Below are 26,299 nucleotides of genomic sequence, written 5' to 3'. Positions count from 1 at the left end.
CCTGGGTTTTCCAATCATGTCTGCTCAACTTACAGGTGTAAAGCAGGCAATCCAATGGGATAAGTGTATGATGATCTGTGACACAGGATCTCCACCGACTTCATGTCACGTAAGCAAGGAATGTTGTAAGAAGCAGCCACCTCAACCAGGCGAGAGCTTCATTTAAATATTAATTTTGGGCTGGAGACATCCTGCAAGCCATTTCCCAATATGTGATCATGCAGGACAACTATTTGTAGTCGTGACTGTGTGAGATGGGTGGCTGCAGTTAAGAGGTGATAGTAAATAATGTTAAGGTAAGTGTATTTCAGCCATGTCTTAACTGTTTTTGTGTCTTTTTCTGTTGGCGCTTAGGTTCTCATGAGTTTTTGAGGCAATTGTTGCAATTGTTTACCCCCAGCATCATTAGTGGCTTCAAGGGCTTCCCATATCTGAGGTATTTGGAAGAGAATGACCAGTGGAGGAATGTGAGGCAAGTCAGGCTGCATAAGAGTTGTTATGTGCCCTCATGCGAGTACCTGTATATCCTTTTACTTCATTTTTGTTTCCAAGTTTTAGTTTTTGCTCCCTTTAGTCTTGGCAAAAGCTGCTAAGAGTTCAAATGCCTTTTGAACCTTTCTGAAGGCCTTGAGAATCGTTGTCACCCTGTTCTCTCCCTTTTAATTCTCCTCATCCATTTAATGCGTAATAATTCTATGACTGATATGGCACAGAAAAAAATTAACAGACTGGATATATTGTTTAATTATAAGCTTTACCAAAATTGTTTATTCCAAAATGTCTGAAATCCCTAAAAACAAATATATAGAACAATCTTCAAGTATTAACATGTTAACAGATGAACATGTCAAACAAACTGTTTTGCAGCAAATACACCTAACCAGAGATTTTTTACACAAAGGAGATGAGAAACATTCACAGCTGAGTTTTGTAACAGTGCCTCAATATCTTTTGCCTCATTGAATACTAAGTGTACAGTATCACTGGATGTAGGGACCTCCATATGTAGTACAGGTTAAGGTGAGAAATCTCAATGCAGCTTTCTGCACAACCTTCCATGATTTTCTTCTTCCTGAAAAATCTTTTGATTTATTTTCATCACAGATAATGTATAAAAATAATCTTGTTTTTCTCTTTAGTTTTTATATAAAATGTAGTATATTTTACTATACCTTGGGGCTTAGAGTCTAAAGAGGCTTTCTAAAGCTGTTCACTATTTTAAATATTAAACCAGTTTCCTCCCAATGTAGTGCTCCATTGCCCTGTGGTGATCATAGAGTCGGAGGTGGTGGTGATGCAGATGAGGAATAAGGAAACGCCAAGGATTGAGCTTGAGTGCACTCTCAAGGTGACTATGTTGAGAAGCCATTGCAGGAGATATTCAGGCTATGATGGAACAAGAAGGAGTAGAATCAAGTGAGGATGGTACAACGGAGATACATTGTAAAGAGATGGTGGAGAAAGATGGTCGACCATGTGAAGGAGAGAGGTTGAGGAGGACAAGAGGAATAACGCTCTCTAATTACAATCACAGAAGATCATTGATCAGGGCAGTCTTTGTGCTATGGAGAGGGCAGAAATCTGACTGAAGGCATTTGAACAGGAGTGATCAGAGAGGTGGACATAGAGCCAGGTGATGATCATGTATCCGATGACCTTTGAGAGGAAAGCAGGTTAAGAAATGGGTTGATGAGGTCAAGGGTGAGCTTTCTACTACCAAGGAAGGTAATGGTGCTAATTGGCTTGGGTATGGTTAAAAGTTGCCTTCTTCATTACTGGCAGTGATGGCTGGTGACCTTTTTGACAAGTGAGACATAAGCTATCCATACCTGATCAAACCAGTTTGTTACTATGCAAACGGGTAGTTTGTGCAAATACACTGTGCCACAATCCAGGACGCAAGCCAGTAATCTGCCTGTCATTTTTGGCCAGTTTTGTGATGAAATGGCAAAAAAAACAACTGTATCAGGAGCTACTTGACCATTAAAAGGGAGAACTGTCAGCCACTCCGAGTCCAAGACACAACTACAACCTCCTCACTGGACGTGTAGGTGAGGCAGGCAGTGCCTCACTTGTCTCACCCAATGAGCTACCTGGTGTTCAATAAGTCCACTGGAACAATGATGAAAATGTCCAAAACAATTGTCTAACTGTAGCCCTGAATATTGCAAATTAGTGCCTTGGTTAAGAAAAAGCAATGTATTCCTATTCTGGACATTACAAGATTCTGATAGTTAATATTGCACTCCACCAAACTGGTTTAATCTACAGTACTAGAAAAATATTAGAAATCATACAAATATTTATAGTACTCAGCTTTGGCTAAGTCAGCAGACAAGGTCTTAACCATCCTCCTGGTAGTTTTCTTCATGCTATTTGCAGCCTCTATTGCTCTGTCCAAAGATGTGTTTAAATGTGAAATCTGGGTTTAGAAAACATTACCAGTTAAGATACATAAAGCGCAAATAAATAGTTTGAAATACTCATATTTCTAAATTTTGTTTTACTTCCACAAATCAACACACAACACTTGAGTTACTCCAGCACCTGATACTATCCAAATATTTTAGATCACTTTCTGCATGATGTTACCTAACTATTTTTTTTAAACTAATGACCATACTTCAAAATATTTTAATAGTTTTATCAACATGCAGGGCAAGATATAACTTCTTTTGGTAGGGTCTTCCTCATTCTTCAAGTCATCAAAATAGAATGTATAATCCCTTTTAAGACATCTTTAACATCATGGTGGCACTGAGCTATCCAAATGATTCACCTATATCCTGCATTATTTAATTACCCTTCCACTGGGCTGTGTACCAGTTAGTTCACCTGGAAAAAGTACAGTATTTTTTTTATATATATGTTTTTAATCTTTCTCCCTTTGCAATAGCAGCACTACTCAAATTTCCTCAAAAATGACAAAAATGTAGAAGTATATTTGGTATGTGACAGATAATTTGAAGAATGAAGGTAAGTGGCCTAGTTCCTCACTTGTTATCCTCTTTTGTACCTCAAGATTGTGATCCAGTTGTGCTCTAAGAAGAGGATGAATCTTTTGATCAGCATCAAATCATTTCATCTAGGACTTACCTGTCAAATTTCATATCTCTTCTGACTGATGGTTCTACTGAATGATATTTGCTAAGTGTATCAGCAGCTTAATAGCTGCTATCCAAATTTACTCCATTTAAGTTGCCCACAAAGGGTCACCTAATAAATAATACAGATAAGTTCCACAAGCCGTTTAACTTATTTTAAAATAGTTATGCCCCATGTGAAACAAAATGTCTTGATAAGGGGCTTGTTTTATCTGCAAAGTAAAAAAAACTTTTCTGAAATCTGTAGTGGTGTCCATGTTGTATTCCAGAGGAACAGTGCAGAATAATCTTGTGTGAGCTAGAAATTGAATCAGAAGTTGCCGCATTACCTTATCTCATTTAGTATGATCAATGACTAAAGCTTGGCATTTGTATATGCTGTTATACCTCTATTATCTATTGTGGCTAAGAGGGTAGTTGGAAGGCCTGCTCCCAGGCATCTACTAATACCAATCTGAACAAGCTAGAAGGCACTTGAGAGTAATCTACGGATGATTCTCCAATTGATTTTCTCTCCGCTTAATGCCTGCCCATTATTACCCAGTTTAGCTCAGGAATTTAGTGGGTGTAAAGGACAATGGTTAAAGCAGCATTTGATAAGAAGGGATAGTCACCCATTTCCCCCGACCCCAGTCACCTGTGTATCTTTGAATCTGTCCCTGCAATGGTTGGCCATACCCACAACTTTTGACCCAGAAGCAGCGGTAGCATTGCCAGAGGTAAGGGAGAACATGATCAGCAGCAAGACCAGGGAGTGCCAATGAGGCTGGTGACTATGGCCACATTGCTCATGGGACATCACAGACTGATTATTCAGTACATTCATGATCCAATTTGAATTGGTCAGACTGGAAAAGGCAGGGAGTGGTGTTCCACAGGGATCAGAGCTGGGACCACTGTTATTCACAATTTACATTGATAATTTGTACTCGGGAATCAGAAATACAATTTCAAAATTTACAAACACCACCAAATTGGGAGGTGCAGTTAATACAGAGGAGGAATATGACCCTCTACAGAGGATCTGTGGCATCTGTGAGCAGGACAAGGAACAGCAAGGCTCTTCAACCAATCAGATTGAAGTATCCTCAATGAGACATGCAGACTGCAAACTAGGAAGTAAAAAAACCAGGAAATATAAATTACATTTAAAACATGTACAGGAAGCAAAATAAAGATTGGGACATACAGATGCAATTAAGGGAGAGAGATAAAAGAGAAAAAGAGAAAAACTAAAAAAAAACTTTATTTACTTTTTTTTAATCTGCAATGTTAATTTTCTTCTGAGGGAATGAGACTTCACACTTGTAAAATTAATTTTTATGGGCGAGAGGTTGTTCAGCAGTAATTATCACTTATTATGCTGTTAAAGACTCACTTACTCCTGAATGCACCAGCCCTAACTTTTTCAGCCATCATTCATGCGGAACTAGTGGGTAAGTATCACAAGCTCACGCCATTACAGTGATTTACATAGAAACATAGAAGATAGGAGCAGGAGTAGGCCATTCGGTCCCTCGAGCCTGCTCCACCATTCAATGAGATCATGGCTGATTGTCCAAATTCAGTACCCTGTTCCTGCCTTCTCTCCATATCCCTTGATCCCCCTAGCCTTAAGAAATATATCCAACTCCTTCTTGAATATATTTAATGAATTGGCCTCTGCTGCCTTCTTTGGTAGAGAATTCCACAGGTTCACCACTCTCTGGGTGAAGAAATTCCTCCTCATCTCAGTCCTAAATGGCTTACCCCTTATCCTTAGACTGTGACCCCTGGTTCTGGACTCCCCGACCATCGGGAACATCCTTCCAGCATCTAGTCTGTCCAGTCCTGTTAGAATTTTATACGTTTCGATGAGATCCCCTCTCATTCTTCTAAACTCCAGCGAGTACAAGCCCAATCGACCCAATCTCTCCTCATACGTCATTCCTGCCATCCCAGGTATCAGCCTGGTGAATCTTCGCTGCACTCCTTCCATGGCAAGAACATCCTTCCTCAGATAAGGCGACCAAAACTGCACACAATACTCCAGATGTGGTCTCACCAAGGCCCTGTACAACTGCAGCAAGACATCCTTGTTCCTGTACTCAAACCCTCTCGCTACGAAGGCCAACATACCATTTGCCTTCTTAACCGCCTGCTGCACCTGCATGCTTACTTTCAGCGACTGGTGCACAAGGACGCCCAGGTCTCGTTGCACTTCCCCTTCTCCCAATCTATTGCCATTCCGATAATAATCTGCCTTTCTGTTTTTGACACCAAAGTGGATAACCTCGCATTTATCCACATAATATTGCATCTGCCATGCTTCTGCCCAATCACCCAACCTGTCCAAATCATACTGGAGTTTCTCGGTATCCTCCTCACAGCACACACGCCCACCCAGCTTTGTGTCGTCTGCAAACTTGGAGATATTACATCTAGTTCCCTCATCCAGATCATTACTATATATTGTGAATAGCTGGGGTCCAAGGACTGATCCCAGCTGTACCCCACTAGTCACTGTCTGCCACTTGGAAAAAGAGCCGTTTATTCCAACTCTTTGCTTTTTGCTTTCTGTCTGCCAACCAGTTCTCTATCCAAGTCAATACCTTGCCCCCAATCCCATGTGCCTTAATTTTACACGCTAATCTCTTATGCGGGACCTTATCAAAAGCCTTTTGAAAATCCAAATACACCACATCCACTGCTTCTCCCTTATCTATTTTACCAGTTACATCCTCAAAAAATTCCAGCAGATTAGTCAAGCATGATTTACCTTTTGTAAATCCATGTTGACTTTGTCCGATCTGGTCACTTTTTTCCAAGTGTTCTGCTATTACATCCTTTATAATGGACTCTAGCATTTTCCCCACTACCAATGTCAGGCTTACCGGTCTGTAATTCCCCATTTTCTCTCTACCACCCTTTTTGAACAGTGGGGTAACATTAGCTACCCGCCAATCCATGGGTACTGTTCCAGAGTCTATCGAATTTTGGAAGATGACCCGCAATGTATCTACTATTTCTAGGGCCACTTCCTTAAGTACCCTAGGATGTAGATTATCAGGCCCTGGGGATTTATCAGCCCTCAATCCCATCAATTTCCCTAACACCATTTCCCTACAAATACTGATTTCTATCAGTTCCTCCCTGTCATTAGACCCTATGTTCCCCGACATCTTTTGGAGGTTATTTGTGTCCTCCTTCGTGAAGACAGAACCAAAGTATGTATTTAATTGGTCTGCCATTTCTTTGTTCCCCATTATAAATTCCCCTGATTCTGACTGCAAGGGACCTACGCTTGACTTCACCAATCATTTTCTCTTCACATATCTATAAAAGCTTTTACAGTCAGTTTTTATGTTCCCTGAAAGCTTACACTCATACTCTATTTTCCCCCTTTTAATTAATCCCTTTGTCCTACTTTGTTGAATCCTAAACTGCTCCCAATCCTCAGGTTTACTGCTTTTTCTGGCCAATTTATATGTCCTCTCCTTGGATCTTATGCTATCCCTAATTTCCCTTGTTAGCCACGGTTGAGTCACCTTTTTTGTTTTATTTTCAGTGCCAAATCTAGCGGCGATGACTGCAACAATGCACCTTGTGGAGGAGCAGGGTATCTCTGACAGCAACTTTTGAATTTACGCATTTATTTGTGCATGTGCGGACACCAGAAGTTGCTGTCAGGTTTATCTTGTAATAATGGTGAGCACTGATCACCTCACCGTTAGTACCTCACCGTTATTATTACAGCAAAATCCGGGCCATTAATATGCTTGCAGAATGGGTGTGTAATTGTCAAATGAATTTCAATATAGATAAGTGTGAAGTGGTGTATTTTGATAGGAAGAATAAAGAGGCCACATACTGTTTGGATAATAAGAGTCTGAATGGGGTAGAGTAGCAAAGGGATCTAGGGGTACAGATACATAAATCACAAAACATACCGACACAGGTTAATAAGGCCATAAAGAAGCAAACCAAGCACTGGGGTTCATTTCTAGAGGGATAAAACTGAAAAGCAGAGAAGCGATGTTAAACTGGTATAAAACCTTGTTTAGACCACACTTGGAGTACTGTGCACAGCTCTGGTCTCCATATTATAAAAAAGATATAGAGGCATTGGAGAAGGTGCAAAAAAGATTCACAAGATCAATACCAGAACAGAGAGCATATACTTATCAGGAAAGGCTGAACAGGCTGGGGCTCTGTTCTCTAGAAAAGAGAAGGCTGAGGGGTGACCTGATAGAGGTCTTTAAGATAATGAAAGGGTTTGATAGGGTAAACGTAAAGAAAATGTTTTCACTTGTGGGGGAGTCCAAAACTAGAGGCCATAAATATAAGATTGTCATTAATAAATCCAATAGGGAATTCAGGAGAAACTTCCTTACCCAAAGAGTGGTAAGAATGTGGAACGTGCTAAAACAAGGAGTAGTTGAGGCAAATAGCATAGATGCATTTAAGGGGAACCTAGATAAGCACACGAGGGAGAAAGGAATAGAAGGATATGTTGATAGGGTTAGATGAAGTAGCATAGGAGGAGGCTCATGTGGAGCATAAACGCCGGCAGTTGGGCCGGATGGCCTGTTTCTGTGCTGTACACTCGGTGTAACTCAACGGTCAACCATTTCCTCTTGATCATAAACTGAACTAGAAAACTCAGGATGCTCATCTTTTATGGGTAAAAGCAGTGTGGACGCCTCCTCAGTGCAGGCACAAAGCATATTTATAGAGTTGACTGAACAGATGGAAACTTTTTAATGCTAGGTAGTCTCATAGCTCTGTCTGGTTTGTCTGTCTGCCCAATACATTTTTTTGTACCTGTCCTGTTTGTCTGAAGTCTCATACAGGAGCTTTCTGATTGATTTAGTGTAAGCTCATGTACAGTATAATCTTTCTACGTAATTGGTTCAATGTAGGCTCGTGTATAATTTTTTTGAATTGGGTTAGTGATTCTATTATTTGTGATTGTTGTCCACAGTTTTTGTTTAGTTAATGACCAATCACACTCTACCAAAAAATATTTTTTGTGAGACACAGCTGCATAAGAATTCCTTGAATTCCAGCTGTTATTACAGTTAAACATGTAGAACATTATTTAATGCCTATATTGCATTACTATCTATAAATTAATAGCTGGAATCAGTAAATCTCACCTCAAATGATCTCTACTATCCAGTTTTCTCTCCCTATCAGCCTTCTGCACCCGCCCTCTCCCGACTGAGCATGCTGCTCCTCTGTCAGTGCTGCCCTTCACATACATCCTCTGTTGCAGTCAAACTTCCTACTCTCTCAGGCCTTTCACAGATGCATGCTGCCCACTATTGCGCTCTTCCTGCTCCTGTTCTAATTCGACAGAGCCTCCATGCAAATGAGTAGGTGGAAGCAATACATTACAAGGGCACTTCCATATCTTGTATTCCATTCTAGTTCAGTAGGGTGCTTACCTGTGAATTACTGGTGCTTTTATCAATGCTATTTCTCAGCAAAGGCTTAGTAGAATAGATTTGGTTGGGTAAACACTGTGATCCTATTTCGACTATTTCATACGTAGGTGAATAGTAAATCCTAGAGACATTTGATATTGGTGGATACTCAATGGTATCATACCTACAAGAAACAAAGATTTCAATTGCAAGGTTTACAAACGCCTGGTAGAAAAGATTTTTCTCATGGAGCAAATTAACTTTTGAAATGAGCTAAAGGAATACAATTGACTTAGCAGCATTCTAAACATTTTGTTAATTCTCCAATTTGAATTTGAGTTTTCAATTTGAAAATAAAATGAATCATATTGTTTATGCATTATCCAATAACACTCACCTTATTGGCGAAATGGATGCTAACATTTCAGTGTATTTATTTGCTGCAATAGATGAAATTCCGGCACTAGAAGTGAGTCCACACCTACTTTGTTGTGAAGATTTTTCAGAGAAGAGTTCTGTGCAGTAAAAGATAAACCTAATAGAATGAGTAGATGGTGTCTCCAAGTCATCTTTCTGAATAATCCTAATATTGTTAAATCGATCATTTCAACAGAATTAAATAGCTGTAAATTTAATTTTTCCCAACATAAATTAACTTGACTGCTAAATATTTATTAATTCCTTAAATGTGTTCTTTTTCAGTGGTAGAATAGCCCCCCATGTTATTCATGGGTCTACAGGGGAGCCAGATTTAGCTGTGTAAACGCAGGGAGCTAAACAAGCATCAATGTGAATCAGCTTACAAAATTTGATTTGACTTGTGGATCATGTCCATTTGTGGATTTCTAATCATTATGCCAGCTGCAATGCAAATAGGCATCAACACTGTTAGTTGCATTTAAGAACACATTGTGTTCAATATTTATCTGAGTCCTCTTAATTGAATCCATCAGACTGTAACATCATTGTCTTAATTGTGTTTACATCTGAAGTTCTGGTTTGTTTCTCAATCAAAGTGGTGTGAAAGTTCTCACAATTGTGAATTAACCTTTTGAAGTATAACTCAAACCAGCTGAGCAAATAAAGCTTCATTGTAAATTATGGAATTTGAAAATGCTGGAAATACACAGTACAGTAAAGCATCTGTAAACAGAAAAGCCCTTGTTCAGAACTGAAAACTGAAAGAAATTGCAAGCCCCTAAAGAGAAGCAAGTGCCCATGTAGGGTACTGTATCGGGAGTGTCTTTGACAGCCATGCTGTGTATTTTTAGTTATTTCAGTTTTTATTTGATTTCCAGCATTTGCAACTTATTTTTCTTATTGTAATTAGATATTCGATTTAATCAAGTTTGGCAAATTGCATCTTCACAGAGAAAAGTATCTTTAAAACTGGACTAGGTTAACACCTAGTTTTTTTAATCCTGTGCATGTCAGTGTGACAAATGTGTAGCATTTATGTTAGTATAGGTTTGGCTTGGTGAATATCCCTTTAAATCCAGTCACAATACATAGGGATTTTAAAGCCAACTGCAGTTTAAAAAAAAACATGCCCCAGCTGAATTCAATACAAGTGCTCCAAAGCCAGTTTGAACTGTAGGCTTGAGGGAGGAACAAAGCTACTTTCAGACAAACACAAACTGTGTGATTTGTTCAGTTAAATGTATGACAGCCAATTATTGTTGAATCTGAGTATTATTTATGAAAGACCAAGGAAGCCATGGCAATCAGTGAAAGAACCATAGAAATTTATAGTATTTGGCCACTTGTGTCTGTGCTAACTCTTTGCTAGAGCAATCCAAAACTAATCCCACTGCCCTGCTTTCTCCCATAGTGCTATATCTTCCTCTTCTTCCCTTTAAAGATGCAATTGTCTCTGCCTTAATTATTTCCTGTGGCAAAGCATTCCATGCTCTAACAATAAAGAAATGTCTTCTCACCAGTCTTCTCATTCTCACAGTGAGAATTTTAAATTGATGGCTCCACCAGCGTTCTACTCCAGAGACTTAAGCACATAATCTAGGCTGACACTTCAGAGCAGTACTGAGGGAGTGCTGTTGGAGGTGCCGTCTTTCGGATGAGATGTTAAACTGAGGCTCCATCTGGCCTCTCAGGTGGACATAAAAGATCGCAGGGCACCAATCGATGAAGAGCAGGGGAGTTTTCTTGGTGTACTGGACAACATTTAGCCCTCAGCCAACACCAAAAACAGATGATCTGGTCATTTATTAAATTGCTATTTGTGGGACATCGCTGTGTGCAAATTGGCTGTTGCATTTTCCATATTACAACAGTAACTATGCTTCAAAATTATTTCATTGGTTGTATAGCGCTTTGGAACATCCTGAGGTTGTGAAAGGCGCTATATAAATGCAAGTTCTTCTTTCTTTTTGACACTGATACCCAAACCAGAGGAAATAGTATATCACTAATCACCATCAAACCCTTTCATAATTTTAAAAACCTCTATTAAATCTCCTCTTAGCCTTCTCTGCTCCAGTGAAAATAGTCCCAGTAGCTCAAGTTTCCCTTCATAGCTACAGTTTTCTGTCCCTGCTGTCATCTTGGTGAATCTACACTATATGCTCTCTATGGCTTTAATGTCCTTTCTATAAACTGCAAACAGTACTCTAACTGTGGCCTAACCATTGCTTCATACAATCTTATAATTACCTCTTTGCTCTTGTACCCTATTTAAAACTTAAAATAACTATTGGCTTTTTATGGCTTTATTTATTTGCACTTGCACTTTTAAGGAATTAAGTTTTTGTTCCCCTAGATTTCTCTTTTCCTCCAGATGCCTGCCCGACATCCAGTACTGGATGAGCAGAAATTTTCTCCAATTAAACATTGGGAAGACCGAAGCCATTGTCTTCAGTCCCCCCCACAAACTCTGTTCCCTAGCCACCGACTCTATCCCTCTCCCTAGCAGCTGTCTGAGGCTGAACCAGGCTGTTCACAACCTTGGGTGTCATATTTGACCCCGAGATGAGCTTCCGACCACATATCCGCAGCATAACTAAGACCGCCTATTTCCACCTCCATCACAACACCCATCTCCGCCCCTGCCTCAGCTCATCTGCTGCTGAAACCCTCATCCATGCCTTTGTTACCTCTTGACTTGACTATTGCAACGCACTCCTGGCTGGCCTCCCTCATTCTACCCTACGTAAACTTGAGGTCATCCAAAACTCGGCTGCCCGTGACCTAACTCGCACCAAGTCCTGTTCAGTCATCACCCCTGTGCTCGCTGTCCTACATTAGCTCCCGGTTAACAACATAAGAACATAAGAAACAGGAGCAGGAGTAGGCCAATCGGCCCCTCAAGCCTGCTCCGCCATTCAGTAAGATCATGGCTGATCCAATCTTGGCCTCAACACCACTTTCCCGCTCTCTCCCCATACCCCTTGACTCCCTTGTAGTTCAAATGTCTGTCAATCTCCGCCTTGAATATGTTCAATGATTCCGCCTCCACAGCACTCTGGGGTAGAGAATTCCAAAGATTCATGACCCTCTGAGAGAAGAAATTCCTCATCACCATCTTAAATGGGCGACCCCTTATTCTGAAACTATGTCCCCTAGTTCTAGATACCCCCACTAGGGGAAACATCCTCTCAGCATCCACCCTGTCAATCCCCCTCAGAATCTTACATGTTTCAATAAGATCACCTCTCATTCTTCTAAACTCCAATGAGTATAGGCCCAACCTGCTCAACCTTTCATCATTTGTCAACCCCTTCATCCCAGGAATCAACCTAGTGAACCTTCTCTGCACTGTCTCCAAAGCAATACCTCGATTTTAAAATTCTCATCCTCGTTTTCAAATTCTTCCATGGCCTCGCCCCTCCCTATCTCTGTAATTACCTCCAGCCCCACAACCCCTGAGATATCTGCGCTCCTCTAATTCTGCCTTCTTGAGCATCCCTGATTATAATCGCTCAACTATTGATGGCCGTGCCTTCAGCTGCCTAGGCCCTAATCTCTGGAATTCCCTCCCTAAACCTTGCCGCCTCTCTACCTCTCTTTCCTCCTTTAAGACGCTCCTTGAAACCTACTTCTTTGACCAAATCTGCCCTAATTTCTCCTTATGTGGCTCGGTGTCAAATTTTTTGTCTTATAACACTCCTGTGAAGCAGCTTGGGACGTTTTACTACGTTATGAATACAAGCTGTTGTTGTTTCAGCACCTTTCCATTGAGCTTATACTCCAGTTCCTTGTTATTTGCCCATTCCACTAACCTGTTTATGTACTGAAGTCTTTTAGAGTCCTACTTGCTCTTTTCCAAATCCTCTACTTTTGTACCTTCAGCAAATTTCAATATTGAGCTCCCTATGCCAAAGTCCAAACCATCTTTATATCAAAAGTGGACTTAGCGCTGACCCCTGAGGTACACCATTTCCGATCCTTCTCCAATCCCAGCAATGGCCATTTAACATAAGTCTTTGTTTCCTGTTCATCAACCAACTTTTTAATCCAAGTGAGTATATTTCCCCTTATACCATTTACCTGAATTTTTGAAGTCAGCCTCCTGTGAGACACTTTATCGAATGCCTTCTAAAAATCTGCATATATTACATTTACTGCCTTCCCTTTATCTATATCATCACTTCTTCAAAACACTATTCATTATTCAATTTGTCAAACATGACTTGCCTTTAACAAGTCTATGCTGGCTGTCCTATTCATTTCTAAATGCTCATTAATTTCATTTCAAATTATTAATTTTAATAGTTTGCCCAGTTTATCTTTCTCTTGTACAGAGGTGTTAAGACTGGCAACTCTCTAGTACGCTGGCACAATTTGAATATCTAAGGAGGATTAAAAATTTGTGGTCAGAGCCTGTGCTATCTCCTTTCTGACTTCTTTCAGCAACTTAGGCCGCATGCCATCATGGCCCAGCGGCTTACTCACTTTCAGTTCTCTTCTTTTTTAGAACCAATTCCTTTACTACAGTTCACTAATAATTTTTCCATACCGTCCTCTAGTACAACTACATTCTCACTTCCACCATAATTTGTAAAAACTAATGTAAAATATTTATTTTGAGAAAACCTACCCTCTCTTTAATCATTCTTTTACTTTAAATATGCTCATATGATCTCTTACTATTTCCTTTTACATTATCTGCTAGACTCTTCATAATCCCTTTTAGCCATTCTTATCTCCTTTGTCACGTCCCCACTATACTGTCTGTACACCTCAGTTTTTTTATTGTTAGCCCCAGTTTAAAATTTTGGTTTATTTTCAATATATTATCCACAGAACTCTATCCTTTGATGCACACTCTTTTTGCTATATATAAATATCTCTATTTTGTACTATTCATCTCATATTTGAAGATTCCCCACTGCTGATCCATTGTCCTGTTTGCTAACTTTTCTTCCCAGTTAGTTTGAGCCAGACCTTTTCTTATCTCACTGAACTTTGCCTTTTTTTTTCCAGTCCAGCACCCTTAATTTATCGTTTTCTATTCTTACATTGAACCTTATGATCACTATTTCCTAACTGTTCTCCATTATGGACATTAGTTATTTGTCCCTCTTCATTTTCCAGAAATATGTCAAGTAATGCTTCTTTCTTTGTTGGACTAAAAACATACTGATCTAGGGAGCAGTCTTGTGTGTATTCTAAAGAGAATTCCCAACATTGACCACATATATTACAGTTTATATTAGAATAATTAAAATCTTCCAATATTATAGCCTTATTATTCCTACGTATCTCTGAACTATCTATAAATATCCTTATTTATTTCATCCTCATTGTTTGGTGGCATGTACTGCACACTGAGAAATGTATAATTTCCCTTCCTTTTCCTTAACAATAAGCATATGGATTTTGTTTTGTGACTGGAGAGGTGAAATTGGTCTTGGGCGGTAAGTGCAAAACAGGCAATAGCAAATTGGCAGCTGGTTTACACACTGCCTGATTTAAGAAAATATGGGGGAGGGGTTGTAAAACAAGCTGCCAATTCGTTATCACCCGTTTTGTGTTACCGCCGAATGCCAGTTTCATCCCCAGATCTGTTCATTATGCTGAGTAAGTGGCAAGTAACGGAATTGATTGGAATCTTCCAGGAAAAGGTAAGGTAACTAGCTAGCTCACATGGTCAGAAAAGGTTACAAAAAAGAAAATGTTTGTGCCTCTCAGCTCACACCCTCTGCTTTTCTGAGTCTGGATTACTCTGTTCCCCCCACCTCCCGCCATAATCCATAGCAGAGCCTTCAGCCATTATGGCCGTATTATCTGAAATTCTCCCCCAAAACCTCTCTGCCTAGCTACATTACTAAATATCCCTTAGAGGTATCTCTGACCTTATCTTTGGTCATCTCTGCTAACTCTTCTCGGTATCCAAAATGTTCCTTTTCCTCCTCGCTTGTGAAGCTCCTAGGGAAATGTTGATTAAAGATGCTATACAAGGGGGTAGAAATTATGCTACAGCTATACAAAGCCCTAGTTAGACCACACCTGGATACCACACCTTTGGAAAGATATAGTGGCCTTGGAGGGAGTGCAGCGTAGATTTACCAGAATAACACCTGGATTCTAAGGATTAAATTATGAGGAGAGATTACACAAACTAGGGTTGTATTCTCTGGAATTTAGAAGATTAAGGGGTGATTTGATCGAAGTTTTCAAGATATTAAGGGGAACAGATAGGGTAGACAGAGATAAACTATTTCTGCTGGTTGGAGATTCTAGGTCTAGGCGACATAGCCTAAAAATTAGAGCCAGATCTTTCAGGAGTTAAGTTAGGAAACACTTCTACATGCAAAGGGTGGTAGAAGTTTGGAACTCTCTTCCGCAAACAGCAATTGATGCTAGGTCAATTGTTAATTTAAATCTGAGATTGATAGATTTTTGTTAACCAAAGGTAATAAGGGATATGGAGTTAGGTCACAGATCAACAATGATCTCATTGAATGGCAGAACAGGCTCGAGGGGCTAAATGGCCTATTCCTGTTCCTATGTAAGTTGATGTTGTAAGTGGCATTATTCAAGCAAGCTGGGCGTGATAGGAACATATGGTAAATCTTTTTAACAAGGGAAGTAGCAAATCTAAAGAATGAATAAATATTCAACAGTCATGTGATTAATCCAAATTAAAACAAATGCTTCAAGAATCTAATCACATGATTCCTCCTTAAATTCATGTTTTTTTGTTAAAAAACAATAATCCCAATTCTGCTACTAAACAGCCATAAAGAGTTGTGATGCATCAAATTATACTTGTTGGTAGTGTTCACAAATTAGCAAGTTTATTCTTTCTCGTACTCACTACAAGGGGCATTCTTGCTGCACAAAAAACAAGTATGCATTCTCCTTCTATGCAAATTCTGTCCATTTGGAGATGTATATAAGCCTGTTGATACAAAAAACCATTGAGGTAGATTGCTTTGTTAAACAAAATATTAATAATCACTACCATAAAATTGTGCTGAAATTTGTTTCAATAGATTCAACCAGGCATAATCAGCAATCTGGGCACAAATGTGTGCTTGAAATTGTGCCGGTTTTCCAAAGTGAAGTTATGGCTTAAGTTATTGCTCAAACTCATTTGCATTATCACAAACGTAAAATCTTCCATGAATCAGCGCAATCAGGCAGCGTGATGGAACGTCATTGTTTTGGGTTTTTTCTTGGCATTAAAAAATATATTCCTTGATATATTTAAGAGTGGTAACCTGGTGCAGTTTTATTAATACAGCTGAAAACGAGTTTATCACAAAAAAATAAGCATTTTTAATAAGAGTGTCTAGTCCACCACCATGGTGAGTAACCCGAATTTAAATCACTGAAAATGACTTTAAAAAGAATACTGAACCATTTACTAGTTTAATTAGTGTACACTAGTCAGTTTCTCAGTAAATTAAATATTCTTTAATATTTAAAAACTTTTAAAATGTGCCTACTAGTGCCTTTGCACCTAAAAAAAACCAAACAATGATTCCGCACCAGCAACAACCCAAGAGCAGCAGTGAGACGAATTATCGGAATAATTACCTTCTTGATGGTATTTCTTTTTGGAGAAATCTTGGCCAGAACATTTAAGTGAATCCATTAATGTTCTGTTCTTTTGCAAAAAAATGTTTTTCGGCCAGCAGGTAAGTGGACTTTTATTTAGCATCCATTCAGTGGAATAGTTTAGTTCCCCACTTAACTGCTTCTTCATAATAAACAATCAATAAAATAGCAGTTTTTCTCTACTATATACTATAACATTAAAATGGAACATTTTTCATATGTGTTCTACTTTGTGTTGTTATCCTTTGTTCTTATTTACAATTGAAGGCTCACTGTTGGTGAGTTATGAATAAATATTACCTTTATGTGAACCTTTTAACCAAGTCCTGTTTGATTCATGGCCTTCGGAGTAACTTTGTCTATGATGAGCTGTTCTTGGTGTCTCTAAGAAACTTTGTTTTGTGCGCACAGACATTTGTGTGTCAGAAAATAAGAGATCCTCCATTCCGCTGCCTATATTAAAATAAAGTACAATTTACTACACATGTATAAATGGGATTATAAAAGGTAACTTTTAAGTTACAACTATTGAGGGATATATTGCTTTATTTCTATAGATAGATTTCTAGACGCAAAAGGGAGAGAGCGGGAATATGGTATTGAGATAGAGGATCAGCCATGATCATATTGAATGGCGGAGCAGGCTCGAAGGGCCAAATGGCCTACTCCTGCTCCTATTTTTCTATGTTTCTATGTTTATTTCTACACATTCAGTTACATGTTATATTGGTCATACGTTATTTGTGAATATGAAGGTTCAATGCTGCAATGGGGATAGAGAGCTAAGCAAAACACAAGGGGCAGGATTTTCATTCAGGAGTCTGGTTGGAGGCGGGACTACAACTTTCGGGGTTGTAGTCCCGCCTCCATCGAGATGCGGCCAATCCACGTGATTTTAACTTGATTGACCTTGTTGAGTCCGCCCAGCAGGCTCAGCAAGCCAATTAAGGGCCACCCGGCAACAGGTGACGTCACAGACTGAAATTTCATCTGTCAAGAGGTTTTGACAGATGAAATATCAGCGTTTCACAGCTGTTTGAAGCTGTCAAACACTGACAGTCTTACTTCTAACATGAGTCCTTCTCCACAGACTCAGTTAGAAATCTCTCCTGCACAGAAAGCTGCAGGCTGTCACTTTTGACAGTTCGCAGCCATTCTGCTTTCTGGGCCGGTGAGATGAGGGACGCCCGAGACTAAAGGAAGGAAGGCTGAAAAGGTAAGAAAAGGTATATAAAACTTATTTAATCACTTTAGACACACCAAACACACTTACCTTTGCACTCATACACACATCACTCACCTGAACGCCAACATCTCGACCCCTCCAAGTCCTTCAACCCGACGGCCCGCCTCCTCTAACTTGGCGCGGTTTGGAGCCGTCGGGAATCCCACACTTCAACCTTAAAAATAGGGATTAGACTAAAAACTGCCTGTTAACTACCTGTAAACAGGCAGTTAATTGGCACTAATCCCTTCCCGCTTCGGGTAGGTGGGTTCCAGTGCGGGGTGGGTACCCGCCTCCTTTGAAACTGGCATGGAGGCGGGTTTGGGTGCGGGATGGGGTTGGGACCCCTGATTTTGGGATTTTAACCCCCCGCACACCTCCAATCCCGACTCCACGGCCCAATGAAAATCCTGCCCATGGTGACACTATATGCTTCCATTACCTTGAACTTTATTCTATAACAGAATCTGCATATTCCTATATGGCAATTCCTGTTGATAGATTGGCATACAGTTCCCAGTGCAGGCTCTGTCACTTTTTTAAAAATCCGTTCCTGGGATGTTGGCGTCGCTGGCAAGACCAGCATTTATTGCCCAACACTAATTGCCCTTGAGAAACTGGTGGTGAGCCGCCTTATTGAACCGCTACAATCCTTGTTGTGAAGGTACTCCCACAGTGCTGTTAGGGAGGGAGTTCCAGGATTTGACCCAGCAATGATAAAGCAACAGCGATATATTCCCAAGTTAGGATGGTGTGTGACTTAGAGCGGAACTTGCAGGTGGTGGTGTTCCCATGCGCCTGCTGCCCTTGTCCTTCTAGATGGTAGAGGCCGTGGGTTTGGGAGGTGCTGTCGAAGAAGCCTTGGCAAATTGCTGCAGTGCATCTTGTAGATGGTACACACTGTAGCCACGGTGCACCGGTAATGGAGGGAGTGAATGTTTAAGGTGGTGGATGGGGTGCCAATCAAGCGGGCTGCTTTGTTCTGGATGGTGTTGAGCTTCTTTGGTATTGTTGAAGCTGCACTAATTCAGGCAAGTGGAGAGTATTCCATCACACTCCTGACTTGTGCTTTGTAGATGGTGGAAAGGTTTTGGGGAGTCAGGAGGGGAGACACTCGCTGCAGAATACCCATCCTCTGACCTGCTATTGTCACCACTGTATTTATGTAGCTGGTCCAGTTAAGTTTCTGGTCAATGGTGAGCCCCAGGATGTTGATGTTGGGAGATTCGTCGATGGTAATGCCGTTGAATGTCAAGGGGCGGTGGTTAGAAGCTCTCTTGTTGGAGATATTCATTGCCTGGAACTTGTGTGGTGTGAATGTTACTTGTCACTTATCAGCCGAAGCATGAATGTCGTCCAGGTCTTGCTGCATGCAGGCATGGACTGCTTCATTATATGAGGAGTTGCGAATGGAACTGAACACTGTTCAATCATCAGCGAACAACACATTTTGAAATGTGAATTGCGAGCCCGATCTTTCGATGGCTATCTGAACTGAGGCAGAGCGGGCCTTCCATCCATACTGTCCCAGACCTGACCCCATCCTAGATTGTTGGGTCAGGTAAATAGAATATAGGGAGGCATGCCGGTTATGTAAATCCAGTGGAAGAGAGTAGAAAATAGTGAAGAGCAGGAGATAGGCTCTAAAGAGGCCGTGAATGGCCGCCACAGTGGGAGAGGTGGAGATTGATGCAGCAGCATGATTTAGAACCTGCTGCTGGTTAAAGGGAAACTTGCAACACTGCAGGAAGCAAGAAATCTGGAAGACTATAATGACAGCCTGAACTAAGAGAAGAACAGATAATTTCAGGCAATCTGACCTGGATGTCCTCTTTACAGAGATATGGAGCAGAAGGGACGTGTTGTTTGGCGGTATGGCAGGAAACCCATAAAGAATATCATGTACACTTTGTGGAGGAAGTTGCAGTAGCACTGACTGCCACTTCCTTGACCCCAGGATTCTTTTGTAGTGTTGGAAGAAGTTCAACAACCTCACCAGAGTAACCAAGGCAAGCTACCTGCTGCCCCTAACCTTTCCTTGGAGTATCTTTATATGTGTGGTGCTCCTTCTTTCATTACCCTCACAGTGCTCTAGGACAGTACTCTGATTCCTTCTCCTATCCTATGGTATCTGCTGCCTCAAATGCACCTTCCCTCACAGTGTGCAATGCATGAGCAAGCCTCCCTAACTCACAACAACAACTTATATTTATATAGCGCCTTTAACGTAATAAAATGTCCCAAGGCGCTTCACAGGAGTGTTATCAACAACAAAAATTGACACCAAGCCATATAAGGAGATATTAGGGCAGATGACCAAAAGCTTGGTCGAAGAGGTAGGTTTTAAGGAGTGTCTTAAAGGAGGAAAGAGAAGTGGAGAGGCAGAGAGATTTAGGGAGGGAATTCCAGAGCTTAGGACCTAGGAAGCTGAAGGCACGGCTGCCAATGGTGGAGCATTTAAAATCGGGGATGTTCAAAAGGCCAGAATAGGCAGAGCACAGAGGTCTAGGGGGATTATAGGGCTGGAGGAGATCACAAAGATAAGGAGGGGCAAGGCCATGGAGGGATTTGAAAACAAGGGTGAGAATTTTTAAATCGAGGTGTTGCTTAACTGGGAGCCAGTGTATGTCAGCAAGCACAGGGGAGATGGGTGAGCAGGACTTGGTGTGAGTTAGCACACGGGCAGCAGAATTTTGGATGACCTCAAGTTTATGGAGGGTAGAACTAGGGAGGCCGGCCAGGTGTGCATTGGAAGTCAAGTCTAGAGGTGATAAAGGCATGGATGAGGGTTTCAGCAGCAGATAAGTTGAGGTAAGGGTGGAGACGGGCAATATTATGAAGGTGGAAATGGGTGCGCTTAGTGATGGAACGGATACGAGGTATAAAGCTCAATTCGTGATGAAAATTGACACCAAGGTTGCGAACAGACTTGGCCAGCCATAGACAGTTGCTGGGGAGAGAGATCGAATCAGTGGAAAGGGAATGGAGTTTGTGGCGTGAACCGAAGACAATGGCTTCGGTCTTCCCGATATTTAATTGGAGGAACTTTCTACTCATTCAGTGCTGGATGTTGGACAAGCAGTCTGATAGTCTTCTTCTCCTTCTTCTTAGGCAGCCCCTCGGAACCGAAGATGACTTGCTTCCACATTAAAAATGAATTTTCAGGTGACTGATGAGTCCAATGCGGGACCTACAGTCTCTGTCACAGGTGGGGCAGAAGGTGCTTGAAGGGGCGGGTGGGTGGGGTGCTTGGGTTGACGTGAGCCCCTTCCGCTGTTTGCGCTTGGCTTCCGCTTCTTGGGCCAGGGATTCCCAGGTGTCAGTGGGGATGTTGCACTTTTTCAAGGAGGCTTTGAGGGTGTCCGTGAAGCGTTTCCTCTGCCCACCTGGGGCTCTCTTGCCGTGTCAGAGCTCTGAGTAGAGCGCTTGTTTTGGGAGTCTCGTATCGGGCATGCGGACGATGTGACCGTCCATTGGAGCTGATCGAGCATGGTCAAAGCTCCGATGCTGGGGATGTTGGCCTGAGCGAGGACACTGATAGTATAGAAACAATGAAGGGTTCAAGAAATAACAACAGAAAATGCTGGAAAAACTCAGCAGGTCAGGCAACATCCGTGGAGAGAAATTTGAATTGACGTTTCGGGTTGGTGGAAGAGAGGTAGAGCTGGGTATCATCAGCATACATGTGAAAACTCACGTTGTGTTGCCGGATGACGTCACAGAGGAGCAGCATGTAGATGAGAAATAGGAGGGGGCCAAGGATAGATCCTTTGGGGACACCAGATGTGACAGTGCGGGATCGGGAAGAGAAGCCACTGCAGGTGATTTTATGGTTACAGCTGGAAAGATAGGAATGAAATCAGGCAAGTGCAGTCCCATCCAGCAGGATGACAGTGGAGAGGCATGTCAAAGGCTGCAGACAGGTCCAGAAAGACGAGAAGGGATAGATTACCTTTGTCGCAGTCAATTAGGATGTCATTTGTGACCTTGGTAAAAGCAGTTTCAGTACATGGCAGGGTGGAAGCCTGATTGGAAGGATTTAAACAAGGAGTTCAGGGAAAGATGGTATGGATTTGGGAGGCAAAAACATGTTAAAGAACTTTGGAGAGGAAAGGGAGATTGGAGATGGGGGCGATAGTTTCCAAGGATGGAGGGGTCAAGGGTTGTTTTTTTAAGGAGAGGGGTGATGACGGTAGATTTGAAGGAAAGGGGGACAATACTGGAGGAGAGAGAACCGTTAACAATATCCGCTAACATGGGAGCCAAGAAGGAAAGTTGGGTTGTCAGCAATTTAGTAGGAATAGAGTCAAGAGAGCAGGAGGTCGGTCTCATTGACAAGATGAGCTTTGAAAGGGCAAGAGGGGAGATAGGAGAGAAATTTGCAAATTTAGGGGTAGGGCAGGGGGAAAACAGAGAGGAAGTAAGGTCTGGTGGGCTAGGGGAAGGGAGGGAATTGAAAGCAGAAGCAGTTGAATGGATGTTGTCGATCTTTTTAACAAAGAAGTCTATCAGCTCCTCACATTTATTGTTGGAGGTGAGGGAGGAGGAGGCAGGGGAGGGTGGTTTGAGAAGATGGTTAGTGGTGAAGAAGAGAAGCCTAGTGTTATTTTGCCGTCCTGGATGATCTTAGAATAGTGGGCGGTTTTAGTGATGGAGAGCAGGACCCGGTAGTGCTTTATATAGTCTAGCCAAATCTGGTGATGAATGATTAGACCAGTTGTCCTTTCTTGATTTTTGCCCCTCAAATAACCTGATGTGTCAAACTATTGTAACAAAAGACTTCCCAGCCTTCATTGCAACGCTCATGTCTTCTCTCTCTCACAGGAAAAGGTAGCCCACAGCTGCTGGGAATCTCAGGCCATAGGTGCTGGTTACCTAAACAATAAGATACCTCACGAGGAAGAAACCCTGGAATTGCTGGGGAGCAATGCAACCAAACCTGTTGGGGAGGGAGATGCAGGAGAGCCAATGGCAGCTGCAAGTTTATCTGTACCATCTGCAAATTGTATAGCGGTTTGGGAGCGCAAACATAGTCAGAAACATGATTAGGGAGCTTTAAAAGCTAAAGAGGTATTGCTACAGCAACTGCATAACATTATAATATCTCTTCATTTTATTTTCCTCTAGATAACCCGCTGAGGTGGAGGAGGATGAAAGAGACAAGTTGCTTTCCACCTCTGTCCAACCAGCTACATTCCCACACAAGCCACCATTCACTCTTTCTGTCCATCTCACCAGCCCAGAGAAATCCATCTGGGAGGATGTAAATAGTTCTGAAAATGATTTTTCACTGGGTGAGACACAACACATAAGGGTTCTGGAGGAGTCACAGGTAAAAGGGGGGTCTGACAATAAGGAGCAGAGGCACTAAAGAAGTCAGCCCCTGACACGGATATTTGGGGTCCTGCTTGATGAGGGAGTGGTGTGGTCTGTACACTGATGGAATGATAACTCCTGATTGGTGGTCTTCTCTATTAGTGCAGTCTGAACTGTGTGCCTCTGTCATTTCTTCTTTCTCCTGCTTCTGTTCTGCCTCCATTAAAAGGAAATATACAGAATACCTAATAGTGAATCTCATGGTAAGGGCTCCATGATACAAAGGTGGGAAGCGAAAGAGTTCCTCACCTGAAACTGATGAAAGACAGCTTGCAGACTCCTTTCTTATTGGCACAGCTGAAAAAAGATTTCTCTAATCACTTTAGTCAAAGTTTGTGGACACTCAAAGCCTGTGAATTCAACCACTTCCTGGTCTGACAAATCACGCGGGTAGCTTACCCCTCTTTTTTGCAGTCTTAACTTAAGTCAAGTGCAATTCTGGTGTTAATAGCGGAATTTTTGGGTCAACTGATTTTGCCCCCATTATCCTGTCATTTGCATACATAGGTATCTTCTGCCACCAGCCACTCCTACTGAAATTTTAGAACGGGTGTAAATCTGGCATATCTGACTTATGCTGCAAATTCCAGGCCCTTACACCAGAACCACACCCATTTTGTCACCCAAATAATCAGAATTTTGGGCCCTATGTTTTTAAAAGTGCTTATCTCCAGTACAATAAGTGCAAATTAGCAAATAAGTTTACGAAATCAATGGATTCTGCTAAAATACCATCACATTTTTGACTTACCTTATTTCTCATCGTTAAAATATTTGTAAGTAAATCTTATGATACAAATAATTTATGTTAGGAAAATAACCACATTTGTGACCAATCACCAATCCAGAAGAGTATATAACATGTAAGATTTTCAAATACTCACTTAGTTCACGATCTGAAGCATCATCATCTGCTCTTAGCCAAGTACAGTGCCTTCTTTTATGGCCATTTAAACTATTGGTGGTTAATTTAACACCCTCCACACTTCTACTGTTGGAAGGAAAAGGTTTTAAATGTAAAATAAGTGTAAACATTTTAATATTAAAAAATGAATCCCATAATCAAAACATTTAGCAGCAGCTACCAATGGTACAAATCAATTCCTATGTATCAAGATCTCAACCCAGGGACTTCCCACACAGACCCATATTTTTCATAAAAGCACTGAAATATTAATAACAGTTTTACCTTGTAGATGAAGTTTTCTTTCTACGACATGATCTGGCCCTATACCTTTGTTCCTGTGATGGAGGTTCAGAGACCTCTTTTGTCTTTGGTTCATTGGACAATTTAGAAAGACTTTCCTCTAGCTTTTGCTTGAGTTGTGAGACTTCATATTGCAGCTCTAGGATTTCTTCACTTAAGTAAAAGAATAAGTAGATCAATAAATCTATTTACATAAGTACACTAACTGTATTGCCTCCTTAAAGATACTGTACTAAGTACATTTTATGTATAATTGAAAATCTTTAAACTTTGGAGACTCCTTTTTGCACCTGCCCACCTCAACACTGCCCTCCCTCGACTGAAAAGGCAGAATGAACTGATGTAGAATCAAAATCAAATCAAATCAACTTTTATTGTCATTGTTAGTGCACAAGTGCAGTACAACGAATAGATCTTCCAGTTCACAAGGTCATAAAGTCATCTTAATTCATCCATTCAGAATGACCTTACACTCCCCTCCTTGCTGCATCTAATTGCTTCTTAAATGATCTCAAGGGTTTCCCTCCACCACTCTGCTCAGAAGTCCATTCCAAGTGTCGATCACTCTATGCATGAACTAAAAAGAACTCCCTGATATCAGAAGCAAAATACTGCGGATGCTGGAAATCTAAAATAAAAACAGAAAATGCTAGAAATACTCAGCAGGTCAGGCAGCATCTGTGGAGAAAGAAACAGAGTTAATGGCCCAGAAATTCAGGTCGGGGGCTTCCCGCGGGTGCAAGCCCCCGACCTGCACTTACCTACCGCGCCGGCCGTTGAGCTGTGGGCCCGCGTGGGATTCCGATCCTGGGCCTCCTCCAACTGCCGGCACGCGGTGCTTGCGTATCCCAGGGGCGCAGTTAGTTCGAAGCGTCCCCTGGGATCACGTGGGCCATGGAGAGCCAATGGTAGCAGGGAATACTTCATTCTTAAGTTTGACAAAGAGCTGTCATACCTATAAATACTATAAGCCCCAAAACATCACTAAATCTTCAAATAATTTTTTTTTTAAATCACATTTTTAAAATAACTATAAATTACATGAAATAACTTTTAAACAATAATTTAAATTTTTGAAAAAATTAATTACATTTTCTAACGGGGCTAAAAATAAACTTACCTTTCTTTAAAGTATTTAAAAATAATAAACCTGTGGAAAAAATGTTTTAATTTTAATTAATTCACCACTTACCTTGTAAAAAGGAGGCCTTGTGCCTGCTTTTTAAAAGTGTAACTCCTGGAGACTTACCCTCCCAGGAAAAAAATGTAAGTTCGGTGCGCACGCGCTGCCTCTCCTGCGCACGCGTTCCACCTCTTAACCCCTTCTTTCAGGGGAACGGAAGTGCCGGTTTCCCGCGCATGCACAGTGCATGCACGAAACCGGCACTTCCGTTGGGCTTACGGGTGAGTACCCCATGTGTACTCACCCGTGGAGACCTGAATTTCTGGGCCCATGTTTCAAGTCGATGACCTCAGTTCTGACGAAGGGTCATCAACCTGAAATGTTAACTCTGTTTCTCTCTCCACAGATGCTGCCTGACCTGCTAAGTATTTCCAGCATTTTCTGTTTTTATCCTTGATATCAGTCCTAACTTACCTTTTACTAGGTTGAACCTGTGTCCCCTCACCCTACTCCCACAGTTTAATTTAAAGTAGTATTCTTGTTTAGCTTTTTCCATACCATTTATCATCTTAATTATTTCTATAATAAAATCATGTCTCATACACCTCAGTTCCAGGCTGAAAAGCCCGAGTCTCTCCAGTCTTTTGTTATAGCTCAGACCCCTTACACTAGAGATCAACCTTGTATACCTTGCCTTCAGTGCTTGAATGTCTCCCTTGACCCTCGACGACTATAACTGAACAGAGACCAGAGCACTGTACAATTTGATCGCACTTTCCTCCAACTTGTATTCTACTGTTTTACTTGTAGTTCAACATTCTATTGGATTTGTTG

At 41.2% G+C, this 26,299-nt stretch overlaps 1 protein-coding gene across 1 annotated transcript in view; it reads right to left on the bottom strand.

The window, feature by feature from the left end:
- Positions 1-735: 735 nt before the first annotated feature.
- Positions 736-26,299, bottom strand: part of aknad1 (AKNA domain containing 1) — a 91,115-nt gene continuing 65,551 nt past the window's right edge. The window contains exons 16-22 of the mRNA XM_085982435.1: positions 24,325-24,495; positions 24,020-24,126; positions 16,835-16,987; positions 15,789-15,872; positions 8,910-9,027; positions 8,534-8,696; positions 736-2,422 (exon numbers count right to left, since the gene is read on the bottom strand). Coding sequence (XP_085838561.1) covers positions 2,285-2,422; positions 8,534-8,696; positions 8,910-9,027; positions 15,789-15,872; positions 16,835-16,987; positions 24,020-24,126; positions 24,325-24,495 — 934 coding nt within the window. The 3' untranslated portion in view covers positions 736-2,284. The remainder of the gene's footprint in view (positions 2,423-8,533; positions 8,697-8,909; positions 9,028-15,788; positions 15,873-16,834; positions 16,988-24,019; positions 24,127-24,324; positions 24,496-26,299) is intronic.

Source organism: Somniosus microcephalus, chromosome 3 (genome assembly GCF_052327205.1).
Source record: "Somniosus microcephalus isolate GS21.2 chromosome 3, FLI_Smic_1.0, whole genome shotgun sequence".
NCBI classification, from domain to species: domain Eukaryota; kingdom Metazoa; phylum Chordata; class Chondrichthyes; order Squaliformes; family Somniosidae; genus Somniosus; species Somniosus microcephalus.
The sequence above is the reverse complement of the archived record's forward strand: the minus strand, read 5'-3'. Positions and strand labels throughout refer to the sequence as shown.